This window comes from Pagrus major, chromosome 23 (assembly GCF_040436345.1).
Source record: "Pagrus major chromosome 23, Pma_NU_1.0".
Classification (NCBI taxonomy): Eukaryota; Metazoa; Chordata; class Actinopteri; order Spariformes; family Sparidae; genus Pagrus; species Pagrus major.
This window is the reverse complement of record NC_133237.1, coordinates 3,018,371-3,034,599: the sequence shown is the minus strand read 5'-3', so window position 1 is coordinate 3,034,599 and position 16,229 is coordinate 3,018,371. Positions and strand designations below refer to the sequence as shown.

The window sequence follows — 16,229 nt, the reverse complement described above, 5'->3', positions numbered from 1 at the left end:
ATCAGAGTATTTAAGAGGGAGCGATCATGTAAGGGCCGAATAAAAGTTGCACAAATGAACAAAATTACATGTTTTTTTTGTTGTTTTTTTCTGCGTAAAAGTTACGCCAAAGGTCACCTGGTGTAAGACTCAACCCAAGTGCTTATAGAAGAAAGTCCCATTTAAAAGACGTAGACAAGTCGCCTCTCTGCTGGTTGTGGGGCTAACATATCTGCCTGCGTGTTTCTCATCCAGCCACTGACATTAGCATAATTTGTGAGTGACGCTGAGCTGTTTGATGGGGGAATCAACGCGTCCGCAAGTCAAGCCCCGTTATTTCCTCCGTTCCCCCCTTGAGCGTCGCTGATACCGGCTCTTGTTGTCAACAACAGAATGAGAATACCCACTGAGATAGCCACTGCCGCCACCACAACTACTACTGTAGGCTACTGCCGCTGCTAGCCGTGTGGAATAAGCCCGCCGCCTGCAGCCTTCCAGAGACCGAGGCGAGGCGGGAGCACAGACCCAAGACGGAGAGGAAGACGCGGAGGGAGAGAGCCAGGAGACCCGGGGAGACGGCCAGAGGGGAGAAGGAGAAGGGAAATAAAAAAGAAGGACGTACAACCACCCCAAAATGCAATGGGGTGATATTTCGCGGCGGACCTGCTCCTCAGAGGCTGACTGACTCTCTGGCTGGCTGTGTGAGCGACTGAGGCTAAAAAAGAAAGACTTTTGAGGCCATTGTTATCAGCCAGCAGCGGTGCAGGCAGCGCTGGTGCTGGTGCTGGGGCGGAGGGTGGAGGTGGAGGGGGGTGGGGGGCGCGAGCAGGCAGCAGGCAGGCTCCCGGTAAGCTCGTTCAGCTCGTGCGCTAGCTAGCCTGCCTGTAGCCTACACCAAGCCTGTCCGTTAACTCTGCCCGCGTATCGAGCCCCCCACCGTCGTCTCCTGTCCGTCCAGCTCTCTCAGCCCGCCGGCCGTTCATGCCACACGGTGTCCGGTTCGCCGCCCTCGCGCAGCCCGGTGTGCCGCCGCCGCTGCTGGCTCCAGGAGGTGTTGTTGTGGCGGTGAGCAGCCGTGCTAGTCTCAGACAGCACCGGAGGAGCAGGGGGTTTGCGGAGAGAAGAAGAGAGGAGGAGGAGAGGAAAACGGGAGAGAAAGCGAGCGGATTCGTTATTTATTAAATTATTTATTATTGTTATTGATTGCCTGGCGAACGTGTGTGAGGACTGAACTGTGATGCGGTGTTACCGGGTGCGTGCCGGACTGGACCGGGACCACCGGGGATAAGGAAGGTAAGGAGCATCACCGGCAGGCAGGCAGGCCAGTCGGTAATGCACGAGCTCAACAACAAACCAGAAATACAGAGTGTTTGTTCGCTGTGCAGTTTGTGAACGGCGGAGTGGCTGGCTCAGTGATTTATGGCCCGTATGACTTCAATCCCGGTTCAAGAAGAGTTCACAATGCTTTAAGCTGCCGTAGCTACCCGCCGCAAGCAGCCCCCCTTCTTCTCTCGGCCTTCCATCTCTGTCCTTTTTCTTTCTGCTGCTTTTTCTTCTCATTTCTTCTCCTCTTCTGTCCCTGCCTCGTCCTCACTTACAGCTATTTATTTACAAAGCAATGGCCGACCATTTTTCCATTTTCTGGATGATCCACATCTCCCTGCTGCTTCATCCCCACGGGCCTCCGCTTTATTACCCTGATCAGATCTGACATTTATTTTAATTCTTGCTAAGACGTTCAGATTGTATCATTTTTTATTCACACATGGAGGCTACACTGGTGACTTCAGCCCAAATGGAGGCCATGAACATAGCAACAATAGCTCTGATCAGGCCAATCCTTTATTGTTTCTGGGCTCGGCTCCATATAATTGGCCCCTCTCTGTGTGTGTGCGCGCCTGTTAATGGGATAAGGAATATGTGGATTGTCCAAGTTAATGCATCCTCTGTCTGTCTCCCTGCCTGCATAGCTCTTCATGGCAGGCGCCATTTGTAATTTTATATCCCAGGATAAAACACAGACACTGGACACCAAGGCCGACCTCTCCCTCCCGTCTCTCCCTCTGTTGTTTTTGTTTGGGTGGCTGTTTCTCTGTCACTATAAGTGGATTATTCAGGGAGGCGTCTAGTAAAGTTGGTGATTGTATTAAGCTGTAGCCCTACAAGCCAGGGGCAGAGACATTACGTGTCCCGTTTAATGGTGAAACAGCGATATGATTTAATAACATATTCCTCCTACACTCACTGCCACGGCCTCTCTCTCTCCCCCTCTCTCCTCCCCTCTCTCTCTCTTTGGGACTATTCCTCAGAGTAAATAATTAGGATTCCAGCTTGTCTACTAGAAAGATAAATGGCTGACATGTGTGACGTGCTGAGAGCTGGAGTCAAGCTGCTCTGTGTGATCAAAAAAAAAGAGTAATATTTTTAAAAGGAATCAAAGACATTTTAGCACAGCTTTACCCCGTTATGAAAATATTGCACTTATTTGTGGTGTTATTTATTTTTTATTTTTTTGGCTATTTATTTATTATGGGGAATTCATCTAGGCCTAGCACACACGTGGATTTTAAACAATTATTCAGCATATAGGTTGCATCAAATTTCGTGTAGTCACACGGGCAGACGACATCATTTGAACCTTTTTTCAGCGCAGCTTTTTTGTGGCGAAGGCCTATAAATGTCTAACAGTGGTGTCACATTATCTCCAGCTAATTCCCTTTTTGTTTTTCTAAATGTGTCCACAAAATGTCGGCCAACAACCCGGTGATCACACCAGCAGCTCAGGTCTTACGGTGCTGTTAAACAGAATTGAAGGCTACATTATATCTGTGTGGGCCGTTGTTCGATATGAATCCTGGCAATTAATTACTGGTAAATGAAGATGGTGAGCGTCAGGAGGTAGCTGCGGCGCTAGCACACAGAGGCTCAGCTTGTGTCTGGTGACAGAGGCAGCAGAGCCGCTTCACCTCCGCTCCTCCCTCTTAAACATTTTATCTCCAGAGGAGAAATGAATGCCAGGTGCTCTCTCGCGCCTGACAAGCCGGCCTCTCGCGGCCACAGGCCCACCCCAGCGGTGAGCGCGAGATAGGAGTCCACGGGGGCTAACACTGCTCTGTTTCTTCTTCCTCTCTCTTTCCCTTAAGGGGCCCATGATAGAGCACTGTGGCTACTCGACCCTAATGAATCACTGAGTCGTGAAGCTTCTTTCTTTCTTTCTTTCTTTCTTTCTTTCTTTGTATCGACCCAAAATATGAACCAAATGGAAATTATTTACATCCTTCAAATCGAACCCCGATTTCCCTCTACAAAAGTGTATTTTGAGAAATATTTCCGAGAGATAAATTTAGAGATTTATTTTATGCCTCTGAGGTTGACAGTTTAATGACATTTGAAGTACCATTAACACGTATTTTCTTTGTTATTCCGTTTATAAAATATAAAAAAATCGTAATAACGCGCGATAATAGGCCTATACACCGCTCCCATGTTTCCTCTGACCTGTTTAAATAAATCTACCGTGATGCAAGAATAGCGTGTTATTCAGCAGCGATGATCGCTTCCGGAGAGTGAGGATGAGTGAGGTAACGGCCGAGCAGACGGAATACAGTAAATCATGTGTGTGAGGCAGTGGTTGACAGAAATAGGCTACCTACATCAGTCACAAAGGAAAATATACAGAGGCCACATTCACTGCCGCCATTACACAACAAAATGTCTCGTTCAGAGTGAACCACAGCAGACATGATGGGGGAGCGCTTTATTACACAAGTAAGGCTCTAAATGAAATTAACTAATCAGGAGAAAAACACAACAAACAGCGCAGTTTAAAACGATGCTGAAAATAGATTTTCTTTCATTCCAGAGATTCAAAAGTGAAGCGTTGTCATCATCCTTTAATTAACTGCTGAAAAATATAGTGACCAACAAAATAATTATACAACAGCTATCATTATTAATATTATGAATTGATATGCTGCTATGTTACCACTAACAATAATAATAATAACAATAATAATAATAATAATAATAATAATAATAATAATAATAAGATTAATAATAATGTCTAATTACTGTGTGACCTAAAGTAACATTTCATGGAAATGTAACATTTATGAGTGTATGCATCTTTTCGTGTGTGCGTGTGTGTGTGTGTGTGTGTGTGTGTGTGTGTGTGTGTGTGTGTGTGTGTGTGTGTGTGTGTGTGTGTGTGTGTGTACACAGTTTGCCCTCCTCGTGCCCCCTCCGCCAGAGCATCTGCAGGCTGTGCAGAGGGCTGGGAGGGGAGGGGGAGGAGAGAAAAGAAAAGCAGTGGTTTCTATTCATGTCATGGTGCCTTTCATTGGAGGAAGATGGATTTATCTGTCTTATTTCTTTATTCTGCCTCTCTTAACCTTTTAGGTCAGATTGCAGGGGACCGTTGGAGAGACACCGTCACGTGACCCCCGGTACCAAATGGTCTTCCGGCAGTGGCTCTCAACAAGGACCGGAGCACAAGAAGACGCCGCCACTTCTCTCAGAAATGCAGAAGACAACATACTACGACAACTCCTCGACGCTTTTCGGTGGCTACTCGTCCTACCAGGTGCAGGGGGCGGCAGCGGCAGCAGCAGCAGCCGCCAACGGCTTTGGGGGCTACGATGCCCCGGTCCCAGTGTCCCACCACCAGCCGGCCTTCCAGTCGGCAACCCATCTGGATGTGGATTCGTACCAGCGCTCTGCCTGCTCTTTACAGTCACTGGGCAGTAACAGCAGCCACCAGCAGCAGCAGCAGTTAGCTAAGACCAAGGAGCTGAATGGCAGCTGCATGCGGCCCAGCCTGCCGCCTGAGCACCACCCCGGCTCCCAGGTGTCCCCTCCACTGCCCCCCAACCCCAGCAACGGTAATAACGGGGCTCAGCAGCCGGGCGGCAGTGCTGGGGCCTCCTCAGTCTCTAAATCAGGCCCAAATAAGTCATCTAATTCTTCCTCCTCCATATCGTCCTCCACATCGTCCTCCTCTTCCTCACTGCCCCCCAACCCGACCTTGGCCAAGCATATCTTTCCCTGGATGAAAGAGTGTCGGCAGACGACCAAGCAGAAAAACTGTTCACCCAGCAACAACTCTGGCAATGGTGATTACACCTGTCTCTGTCTCTCTGTCTGTCTTTGCTTTGACCCACCCCCTCAAACACCGTGGCTTAACAGAATTATTATTCCTCCTACACCAGTCTCTCTCTGTCTTTCTTTTCTTCATTACTCTTTTCCTCAGCTCCTTCCGTCCTCCTTCTATTTCTTTCTGCCTTCATTTTCCTTCCTCATTTGCGTCTTTGTTCCTATTACCCTGTCTTCTCCTTCCCATCACCACGTCCCTCTTTCCTCACCTCTCTTATCACCATCCTCTTTCAAGCTCTAGATCCCCAGAGGATTTAAAGGGTTTGTCACTATTACGACAAAACAGGTTTCCACAGGCGCTGTTTCAGACAGGGAAATGACCACAGGCAGCTAGTCAAACTGGTTATTATTTATGTGAAGCTGGTGAGTTAGTCTGCTGTGATCCAAGGTGATTTTAGGTAAATCATTTTGCTTTTAAATTAAATCTGGCAAGCAGTGAATAGTAAGACGTCAGAGGTCAGAGGCATGGCAGTCTGACAAATATTCCTGCAAACTTAAAGGAGTGCTCAAGTAAATAAGTAAGTAAGGAAATTAATAATTTATATAATATGTACAAATTAAATATAGATGTTTGGATTCAACAAATCAAGCTCCAAACACATCTTAAAATACACATGTTGCACTTCTTTTCAAGAGTTCGATGGAGTCCTTATGTCTGTGTAGTATGTTTCCTCTCGCCATACTGAGGTTGCCAGGTTTGGTACCATCATGTCAGTACAGAAACTATACGAATACCTGTGCATATCTGGCAACCAGCACTAGAGGCGCTGCACAGAAGTTCTGGGTGTAGGCATACTGTGTTGTTCAACACATGGGGAAAAGCACACATGTATGCGTCTTCTCATGGAATAACATAACACTTTTTATGAAGCCCAGTCTATAATGAAGTCTATAATGCATTATAACAGATTATGAACATACCTATAATGCGTGTTAACGCTCCTATAGTACTGTATTATGATATTTATAGGCACTCCTGGACATTTCTCATAAGTCATTATCCCATAGTGCATTCTAAACATTACTACCATTCATGTTAGTACCTGTAAAAACATGAATTTTAAAACATTTTATGTGCTGTTCTTGCATTGACTTTGGCACTTTGCAGTTTTGGAGAAGAAATTCAAACTCAGAATTGTAATATTTACAATATTAATGAGGTAATAATACAAACTCAGAAATGTGTATTTTTTTTCCATAAGTGAATAAACAAGCTGTTCTCAGAGGAAAATAAGGTCTCAGAACACTGTTTGAAGCTAGAGAGGTGGCAGGGTCCGCCACATATAAACAAAGTAAAACAGTATAAACTGTGTTGTCCTTTAAGGTCAGTTTGTTTATTCAGTTTATTCAGTCATGAAAATAAATAGTTTCCAATTTCTTACCCAAAACTACAGAGTGCTCCTTTAAAGCAAAAAAAAAGGCCACTTACAGTAACTTATAATCACATCATGATGTGCTAAAAATATGATTATAACATGCTCTAGAATGACAAAATGTATTACAACTATGAGAATTTTAATACACTGTGATCCTTGTTAAAATAGTAAGTAACCAGCAATTATAAAGTATTGATACTAATTCATCATAAAATGCCCTCTAATGTGTGATGATTAAATAAACAACATTCTGAATATTTGTGATTGATTATTAAGTATAGGCACCCTATAACTTAATTTAATGGGCACTAACATACACTATACTAGTGTTTCATTTCATTATAGACATTGGCATCATAATGAGTTATGATTATTGCTACAAATAATTATACATATTCATTGTTTTTAACTATGATTATACAGCACTATAGGTGCATTTTAACACATTGAATGCATGTGTTCATAATGTGTTATAATGCATTATAGACATGGGCTTCATAGAAAGTGTCACCAAAAGGGATATTTTGAGTATTGTTGATGATCAGTTGAGATCTAGCAGAGTAAAAATTAGTGTCAAATTTTAAGCGAAAGGACCTAAAAAGAGTTGAACTCTATGAAGAAACCTCCATTGCAGATTGTCTTTAAGTGGACTTTCTCGTCAATGACAACAGAGCAGTCATGAGTTCATTACAGAAACAGTACAGTCAGTTATAGGACGGTCTGGCTAAGCTGCTGCCACAAACCTGCAGCCATTAGCCAACACACCTCCCTTCATTCATTTATTTACTTTCTCCTCTTTCTCCAGCACGTCCTCCTCCTTTCCCTGGCCTGTGTCCTCTGGTTATTATTTGCCCTGTATTGCTCTCTCCTCTTGTTCTCCTCTTGGCACCTCCTCAGAAAGCCAGTGCAAGAAGGGAGATATGAACAAGATGAATTTAAATGTCATGTACGATAACAGATGAATAGATTTTCGGAGAGAGGGAGAATGACAAGCAAATATTTGAAAGAAATACGACAGGATGATAAATTTGAATATCATATGAATGTGTGATAACAGACAGACAGATATGTTATTTGAATTGGTAGTTATCAATAAGAGAATTTGTGTTCTGCCATAATGAATATGAGTCTCATACTCACATTCATAAAGCTTTTAGTTGACTGGGCATAGAGTTGAGAAGATTAGACTGTTTATTGATGGGAATTTGAAACAATCATTTGGAGAATGTCAGCGCTCTGTGAGACAGATGATGTGATGGTTACTTCTCTTGTCTTTCTGTACCCGTCCCCAGAAATAAACACTAGACTCAACTGTTTATACTGTTGAGCGAGATACAATTATGGAGAGATAGGATCTAAGTGCTGGCTTTGAACTGTACTGCATCAGCAATTATTTGTATGAACATGGCACAGGCATACACATAGAGACATCCCCACATTTCCATAACAGGCGTATTAGTCACACAGAGAGAGATGGAAGAGGCACTGGAGTTCAGCACTACTGTTTAGTCTGGAATAAACATCAAGATGGAAAAAACACCAGCACAGAGCTAACAAAGTATCATCTGTTGCTGGTAAAGTTAGCCCACTTCAGCAGCCATTCACTTCAGCAGCAGACTAACCATCATGTATGTAAGTTGTTTTGACACATGGAACCTTCAGCATGGCTGTGTTCAAATGATGCTCACACCAGGCATGACCACTCTGTAGAGACAAAAGTAAAACCAGGTTATGTTTTTATAACTCATTATAATAACACTGTGTACACCAAAGTAAATTCTGGGATCTGGAAAAGCAGAAAGAAACACCAGGGTCAGACAGTCTGATGGGTCGTAAACAAACTCCAAAGTCAGTCAATTTATATGAAAAATAAAGTGAAAGCTAACACTTTAACTATTATCAAATCACAGTGTTAAAAAACGACTTCCTACTTCAGCCGTGACTGTAGTTGTCCATACTCACATGAGTTACTTGCAAATGAAGGATTAATGTAGCATCACTCACTCTGGGTTTGACCTTCATGTGTAGACTCAGTTACCAGTTTTTTAGGTTCACCCAGCTAAAAATAATACCACCTACCACCATGAAGGCTCTAACGTTCAGCTGTTGTGGAACCTGTGTCAAGGAGGTGTTGATTCAACTCTGCGAGCATTTACAACCCAATCAGGAGCACGTGTGTTGGCAGTGTAAGTTTCTGCAAACCAGGGTTATGTTGAAACTTTGCGTTTGATACGTTGAAAGTTTAGATTTCTTTATTTTAGTTCTTCTGTTCTGGTCAGGTTTAAGCACAAAAACCGCTTGGTTAGTGTGAGAGAAAGATTATGTTACGGCTTGCCTGGTTCTGTCGCCACAGGCACAGCCGGAAAATTTCCTGACATCTAATGTGGAAACACTGTGTGGTCAGTGTCTCTCGCTTGGCGGCCATTACCATCCCTTCCATCTCGTAACATATACATCTAATCTAAACCTGATAGGGCAAATGTTGTAGAAATGTCGATGTAATACATATGAAACCTAAACATGTAACCTGTCTGTGGTTTGCAGAAACATACAATGTCAACGTTTTATTCTAACAACTGGGCTGTCATTTTGGAGGATGTGGTTGTGATGCTGTCAAACTTCTACATTATGTTATTGTATTATACAGACAGGTGTTTCTAGTATTTACTCTAGCCTCATTGATATAAATGAGTAGGACCTCATTATGATGAAACAAGTTTACTAGCACCCACCAAAATACTATATAAAACACTATGATGATGAATCAACACTTCTGAACATTAGAACATTCATCAAGGTAGGATTTCCTGCAGGGCTGTCATATTGGACTGTATCAGTTTGATGTAACTGTACCTATTGAAAACACTGTGTATCTGTCACCTTGTTTACAACCTGGCTGACTGCCGGACCACTAGTGATTGTTCCCCTGTAGGAGCTATTGTCACTGATGTTCCAAGATCTCAGCAGTGACTTTGATGACTTTAATGTTATCATAACCACAAATATTGATAATATACAGCTACGTCCTAGTTAATTGTGGCTGCTCTTTTGAGTCTGAAAACCAACCATCGTCTAGAGACAAACTGATTAGCTTCCTGCTGAGAGTAACATACACATTACCATTTTGAAAAAACATATATACACCTGTATTTAGATAAACTAACAGTGCATCAGGTAGTTTTCCACTGGTGTTGAGCAGGTAACTGAATATACCTATCAGCTCTATTGGGAGTCAGTATAACTATCACATAAATTTGGAGAGAAGTGTGCCTTTTCTTGGCGAGCTGATTGAAGTGAGTGCAGATCAGCCTCAGTTCCTGCTGTAGTCTTTGTGTTGCAGCTGCTGTTGCTGTGGGGGGTTTGTCTTTCCAGTCAAGATGCAATTTAGCTGCCCTCGGCCAGCGCCGGGGCCTCCGTCTCTTAATAACTGCCACTGTTATGAAGTGTTGACAACTAATATCAAGGGATAATTCAGCCGGCATGCCTGGACCCCCCTCTGCTTTATTAAGAACCTGAATGCTTTCAATTTCCACCAGCATGCAGCTTGATTGTGTTTTATTCCCTCTTCCTCTCTGGCTCTCTGAATTTTTATCATCCTTTACCTTTTTATTATACCTGGACTTTATCTACATTGTTTCCATTTGTACTGTTTCATTCTTTTTTGTAAATTTTTTCCACTTTCACCCTCTCCATTTTCCAGGGATTTTTTTAGTGCCCCTTTGTTTCTTTTAAGAGTTTTTCTTCTCCATTTTTTCATTTCATTTTCCCTCCATTTGTCTCACTTGCTCTTTCTCTTCATAATGTTTCCTCTTCTCTCCTCAGCATCAGGTGGAGCAGAGAGTGGTAGCAGCGGGGAGAAGAGTCCTACTAGCGGCTCGTCAGCATCATCGAAGCGGGCTCGTACAGCGTACACCAGTGCACAGCTGGTCGAGCTGGAGAAGGAGTTCCACTTCAATCGGTACCTGTGCCGACCACGCCGCGTGGAGATGGCCAACCTGCTCAACCTGTCCGAACGCCAGATTAAGATATGGTTCCAGAACCGACGCATGAAGTACAAGAAGGACCAGAAGTCCAAGGGCCTGAGCTCCAGCTCTGGAGGGCCCTCACCAACTGGCTCCCCACCCCTGACCATGCAGTCCTCCGCCAGCTTCCTCAACTCAATGCACCCCATGGGAGGGGGAGCAGGCTACGATGTCCCATCTCCGCCGTCCTTCGGCAAGCCCCACCAGGGAGTGTCTTACTCCATGTCCACTGCCTACTCCAACGTCCCAGTGAAGGGCTGTCCGCCACAGCAGAAGTATGGCGCCCCAGACCCAGACTATGGCGACCCCCATCCCCACCACAGCCTAGTGCAGGCCAACAGCGCTGGCTATGGGACTCCCACCAATATGCAGGCCAGTCCAGTCTACGTGGGGGGTGGCAGCTATGTGGAACCCATGCCTGGCTCGGGGCCCTCCATGTACGGGCTAAACCACCTCGGCCCCACGCCACCTCACCACCAAACCATGGACTACAATGGCGCAGGGCCCATGTCGGCCGCCAACCAGCACCATGTGGGCGGAGGGGGCCCCCCGGGTCCCTGTGACCCGCCCACACACCCTACGTACACCGAGCTGTCGGCGCACCACACCTCGACTCAGGGCAGAATCCAGGAAGCACCCAAGCTCACTCACCTGTAGCAGGTTTGGAACAAAATGACAACGTAGGAAATAGTGAAGACGACACAGAACAAGTAACTCGACGTGACTCACTAACAGACTAACTAACACGTGGGGACTCAACTGCTGCAATGGGACGGCAGCAGAGACAGAACGAGACAGACAGAAGCTATCCAGTGGTTTGTCCTGTGCTCTATAGCCACAAAGGGGCACAATCAGTGTTTGGTGTTGTCCAGCTCCACCCTGTTTCCACTGCCTTCATCAATACCTCCATCAGGTCTGATTAGAGTTCAAGCTTTCACTGTTACCTTGACAGTGCAGTTAATCTATTTTTTAGGAGGCAAAGGCTGGGCCTATTATAAAGTAACAGTGATGGACTGAAACCATTCATGTTGCCAAAAGAGTCCATAAAAGTCACACCTCTGCCCTGTAAAAGTACTGATATCAATGGTGGTTGCCAAAAACATTTCCAAGAATTTTTAAAGCTGGGACCAAACTTATTAACTGACTCTCTACTACTAAAACTTAACATCCTCATACAGGAGGAAATAACACAAAACCGTTCTACCATTTAACAGTACGTTATGAGTTTAACTTTCAATTTAAAAAACTTAGTTAACTTACACATTCAAAACTGCTTAATGTCCTAAAGCACATTATCAGTTATTTAAAATCATTTTAGTGTTCTTTTGGCACACCTACACACTCAACATGAACCCTCTGAGGGCAATTTGCATTCTTCTCAGAGTGTATTTCTTGGTCCCAGGGCAGTGAAGCATATTGTAGGCGTGGGAGATGAGGTGTACAGTCAATTGTCTCCCACATCCCCCCAGGGACAATGAATGTCAGGAAGCTCGTCTTGTGGCACTGGTGTAAAGACATATCGGCAGCTGTATGGCATAACAAGATGTGTGGTGAACACCATTGTTTGGTCAGTAGTCATTAGACCGATAATCTACTGCACAGCAACCTCAAAACTGCAATAAGGACTTCTGTATTCAAACAAAGAAGGAGATGTCAGTTTTTTAAATCTCTCTGTATAATGTTCTATATTTAAAATAATTTAAAAAATGCAGAAGTATTATTTAGTAGTCACAGAAGTCTTCCTCCCTGGATTTCTAATGCATTACTGAACAGTTTTTGTGTGGGCGGAACAAACTACAGCAGCAGCTCAGCTAGCATGTTGTAAAAAAGCCTGTAATGGCTGTGTTAGAGCTAGTATGTGCTTTAAAATTGTACTTTGATAATAAAATCCCCCCCCCCCCCCACCCCAAGACACACACACATATACAAACAGCTCTCCCGCCTGGTAAATGAAATAGTTGAGATTTTAATGGGCAGTTAACGAGGTGGTTAGATTTATGACGCTGAGCTCTCTCCCCCTCCAGGCAACACATGTTGTTGTCAGCCAAGCTGAGCTATGTGGAAGGCTCTGCCTCTCCATCAGCTGGAGAGAGAGAGACAACAGAAATATATGGCTGGAGCTGGCATCACTCGTCTTCCTCTCTTCCCCTCGTTCCACGAAGCACATAAAAATCACTGGACAGTCTTCCCTCCACTGTCTCTTTGTGCCTCATGCCGTACCCGTCTCTGTCCGTCCAGACTGAATCACTACTAACCCTCTGTCTCCTGTCTGTGGCAGCAGCACATGGCTTCTGAAGAAGGCAAAAATTCTCAAATCCGCCACAGACCCCCCCAACACACACAAACACACACACACACATACACACACCCATCACCACACGTGCACTCACCACCCCTCCCATCACTCTAACAGGGTTTAAGAAGCTACAAGCTCAAAGGCTGAACTAGCACCCATAGACATATCTGTGCTAAGCTACGTTAGCCAATCACTCCTCCATACACGAACAGCAATGCTAAGCTAGCTTCCTTTCGTTGACACACTTCCACAGCCAGGTTACACCAGCTGTTGACAACTTCATACAAACACATGAGAGGACATGGAAGAGACATTTTACTGTTCTTATTTTAGCACATCATCGACACAGGGTAAATAATAAGAGTGGAGAACACTATTTATTTATGTTTGGGTAAGCCATTGCCCTCCTCTCTCTCTCTCTCTCTCTCTCTCACTCTCTCTCTCTCTCTCTCTCTCTCTCTCTCTCTCACTTTGGAAGGGTTCACTTACATTAGCAGACACTAATGCGTGAAAGTCCACATTTTATATTGTTTTGTTTTGTTCTCTCATATCTTGACTTTTAACGTGGATACAGGGTATATATTTGAACAAAAATGCATGTCCCAGAAATCTAGGCTGATGTGAATATCACACATTTTGAAAACAGCTGGGTTTATTTGTTTGAACTGTCAGTGAGGAGAGTTTGGGTCAACACACACACGAGACCCTTCCAGTCTGCTTGTGAAGGCTGTAGCTGTGTGTGTGTGTGTGTGTGACCCTCACTACACCCTCTGCTCTTCTGGAAATAAACCTGTTGTATGTTTTTTAAAAGTGCAGATTTACACATATGCTTTTCACGTCTGGGCATCATTGTTGCACTTAGAGTTTACATTTTGATGGTTAAAGGTAAAAAATAATGATAAAATCTTATTTTGAAGACGGAAGGCCCTCCAATCAAAGCGTCTTTCGCCAATGTGTGTTCAAGTGAACATTCATATATAAATATTTATTTGTTATAGCCGGTTTAAAAAGACTTTCTGTTTTGTATTATTATTATTTATCCTTCATGTATTTATATCGAGAAAAAATACTGTACTTTTTTAGTATTTACCTGTTATGAAAGAAAAAAAAAACAACATTGTGTTTCTTCTTGTCCATTGTACTGAAGTTACATTTTTTAGTTCTTGTATTTTAGAAGAAAATAAGTAGTTTTTATGTTCCTATAATGACCCTTGTACATAAATGTCTTGGCTTGTACAAGGAAAAAGGCAAGGATGGGGATTGGTGACCTATCCATGCATAGTCGGAAATTTAGACAAAATATTAGCTGGAAAAAAGAACAAGTCTTTTTGGAGAAAAACAACTTCTTTCTTTGTCCTTTGTAGCTCCTTTTTCTTTCATTGTTGAGAGAGTTGTCTGTCGAACAATTCTTTAATAAAATGTTATGTTATTCAGAGCTATTGTCAGTTTTTTATGATTCTCAGGAGTAAAGAACTTTTTGGTAATTAATTATTAAAACATCACCCTCCGGTCTGATGGGGCAGTAACTCTCTGTTAGGCTGTCAGGTGGAAACCTGCCAACACCAATTGTATTGACTGTCATGGCAACATGCAAACAACCCTTTGCTCTGCTGGGCTGCTCTTGGCTGTGAGCTGGGGCAAAATTAATAAACTATGAAAATATGCAAATAATTGCATATCAGGCCTAGACTCAACAAAAGTTAGTGAATGAAGAGCAAAACATGACAGTTTTTTGTAGATAGTGAAAACCTTTTAAAGATACAATGCATCACTGTTATTTAACCCAAATCCTTTCAAAGTACAATTAACTGTTTCAATCTTGCACAATTCATTTTGCACAGATGTTACATGATGTTTACAGTGAGTATCTGGTCTGTGATCCAGCACCTGAAGACAGAAAATGTTCATGAATTCTAGATCTGGTGTTGGAGTGACTTCTTTCAAACAGCATGTCTTGAGGGATGAACCAACGCTATTGAATATCAGGTGAATACCTCAGGCTAAAGCTTGGCATCACTGTCAGTAAACCTTCCCAATAATTAAATGTGACCTAGAATAATCATGAAGCCAAGATCCACATGTAACCTGTCAGAAGTAAAAGGAAACATTTCAACCTAAAGGAAAACTTCTCCTATATACTTTACAGTCTAGACAGGGAAGAAGGTGGTTACTTATTTTGCTGGTTTCTCAGAGAACTTTCTCTGTTGTTTTTGTCTGACATCTTCAAATGTTGTCAAAGTTTGTGTTCACTGACAGTAAGAGCTCAAACTCCCTCAGAGCTCACTCACTCGTGACATGTGAGTGTCCAGTGTTGATATCATCATACACTTATATTTATACAATAAATCCCACTGGTGATGATGTCATATCTATGCAAAAAATGATATACAATTTTGGAAAAATTAATGGAGGCCGTAATTTAAACTGTTCCTGTCTAAGTTACTTGTTATTGGAGCTGCAAAGTGGCAGCAGGGCAGCTGGGGCACAGCCCCCCGACCACACGACCGACACTGTTCGAGTGTTCTTGAGCAACATGCTGAAACCCTATCTAACCTCTAAACTTGGACATTTCACATGAGAAACATCTGTTCCTCTGCATTAACATTGCTCATTTTATTCCAGCAACACCAGTTCATTTCAACAGTGATTTGGGGCGGGTTCTGTGGAACATATGTAGTGTGACTTGTACAGTAGCTCAGCTTCTCTGAAAATGGTGAACAAGACCTTGAGGTGTGGTCGAAAGGTATGGAAAAATAAAGTGGGTGGACCTTAAATTGCTAGTTGTAAGAAAAGTTCATTTTTGAGTCTCATTCCCAGCCTGTCAAAAACTGACACATTTGCAGGATGGGTCGGCCGCCATACCAGAGCGTCATTATTTGACAAGTTGGGAATGAGACTCAAAATTAACTTTTCTTACAAATAGCACCTTTAAGATCATTTCACCCAAAAACTACAATTCAGTCATTATCTCCTCACCCATCTGCCGATGGAAAGTCAGGTGTTTCGTTTCCATGAAACATTTCTTAAAACAGTGTTGGAGCATTCTCCTAAACAACTGATGTAGCTGGCGACATAAAAAACAACCGAAACAAACATAAAATGACTCCATACAGCTCATCCAGCGTAATACAAGTCTCTGGAAGCCCTGAGATCACAAATTGATTTAAAAAATGTTATTTACACCCCCTTTAAAGCCAAAACCTTACTGTGCAATAAGCAAAGAGTGTTAACGCACACCCTGTCTGGGTGCTTCAGTTGACTGGGTTGGACACATTTGATGTTTTTTCCGGTTGTTTTTCAGTTTAAAAACAAGTCCCCAGCTACTTCAGTTGTTTAGGAGAATGCTCCAACGCTGTTTTGCTGTGAAGCTCCCGAAATGTTTTGTGGACTACACAGCATTGGGGT

General features: G+C 43.3%; 1 protein-coding gene across 2 annotated transcripts in view; it reads left to right on the top strand.

Moving 5' to 3' along the window:
- hoxb3a (homeobox B3a) overlaps positions 1-14,259 on the top strand; it is a 68,320-nt gene extending 54,061 nt beyond the window's left edge. For both annotated transcript variants that reach the window (XM_073494463.1, XM_073494462.1), the window contains exons 5-6: positions 4,378-5,090; positions 10,329-14,259. In XM_073494463.1, coding sequence (XP_073350564.1) covers positions 4,499-5,090; positions 10,329-11,185 — 1,449 coding nt within the window. In that variant the 5' untranslated portion in view covers positions 4,378-4,498 and the 3' untranslated portion in view covers positions 11,186-14,259. The remainder of the gene's footprint in view (positions 1-4,377; positions 5,091-10,328) is intronic.
- The last annotated feature ends 1,970 nt before the right edge of the window (positions 14,260-16,229 follow it).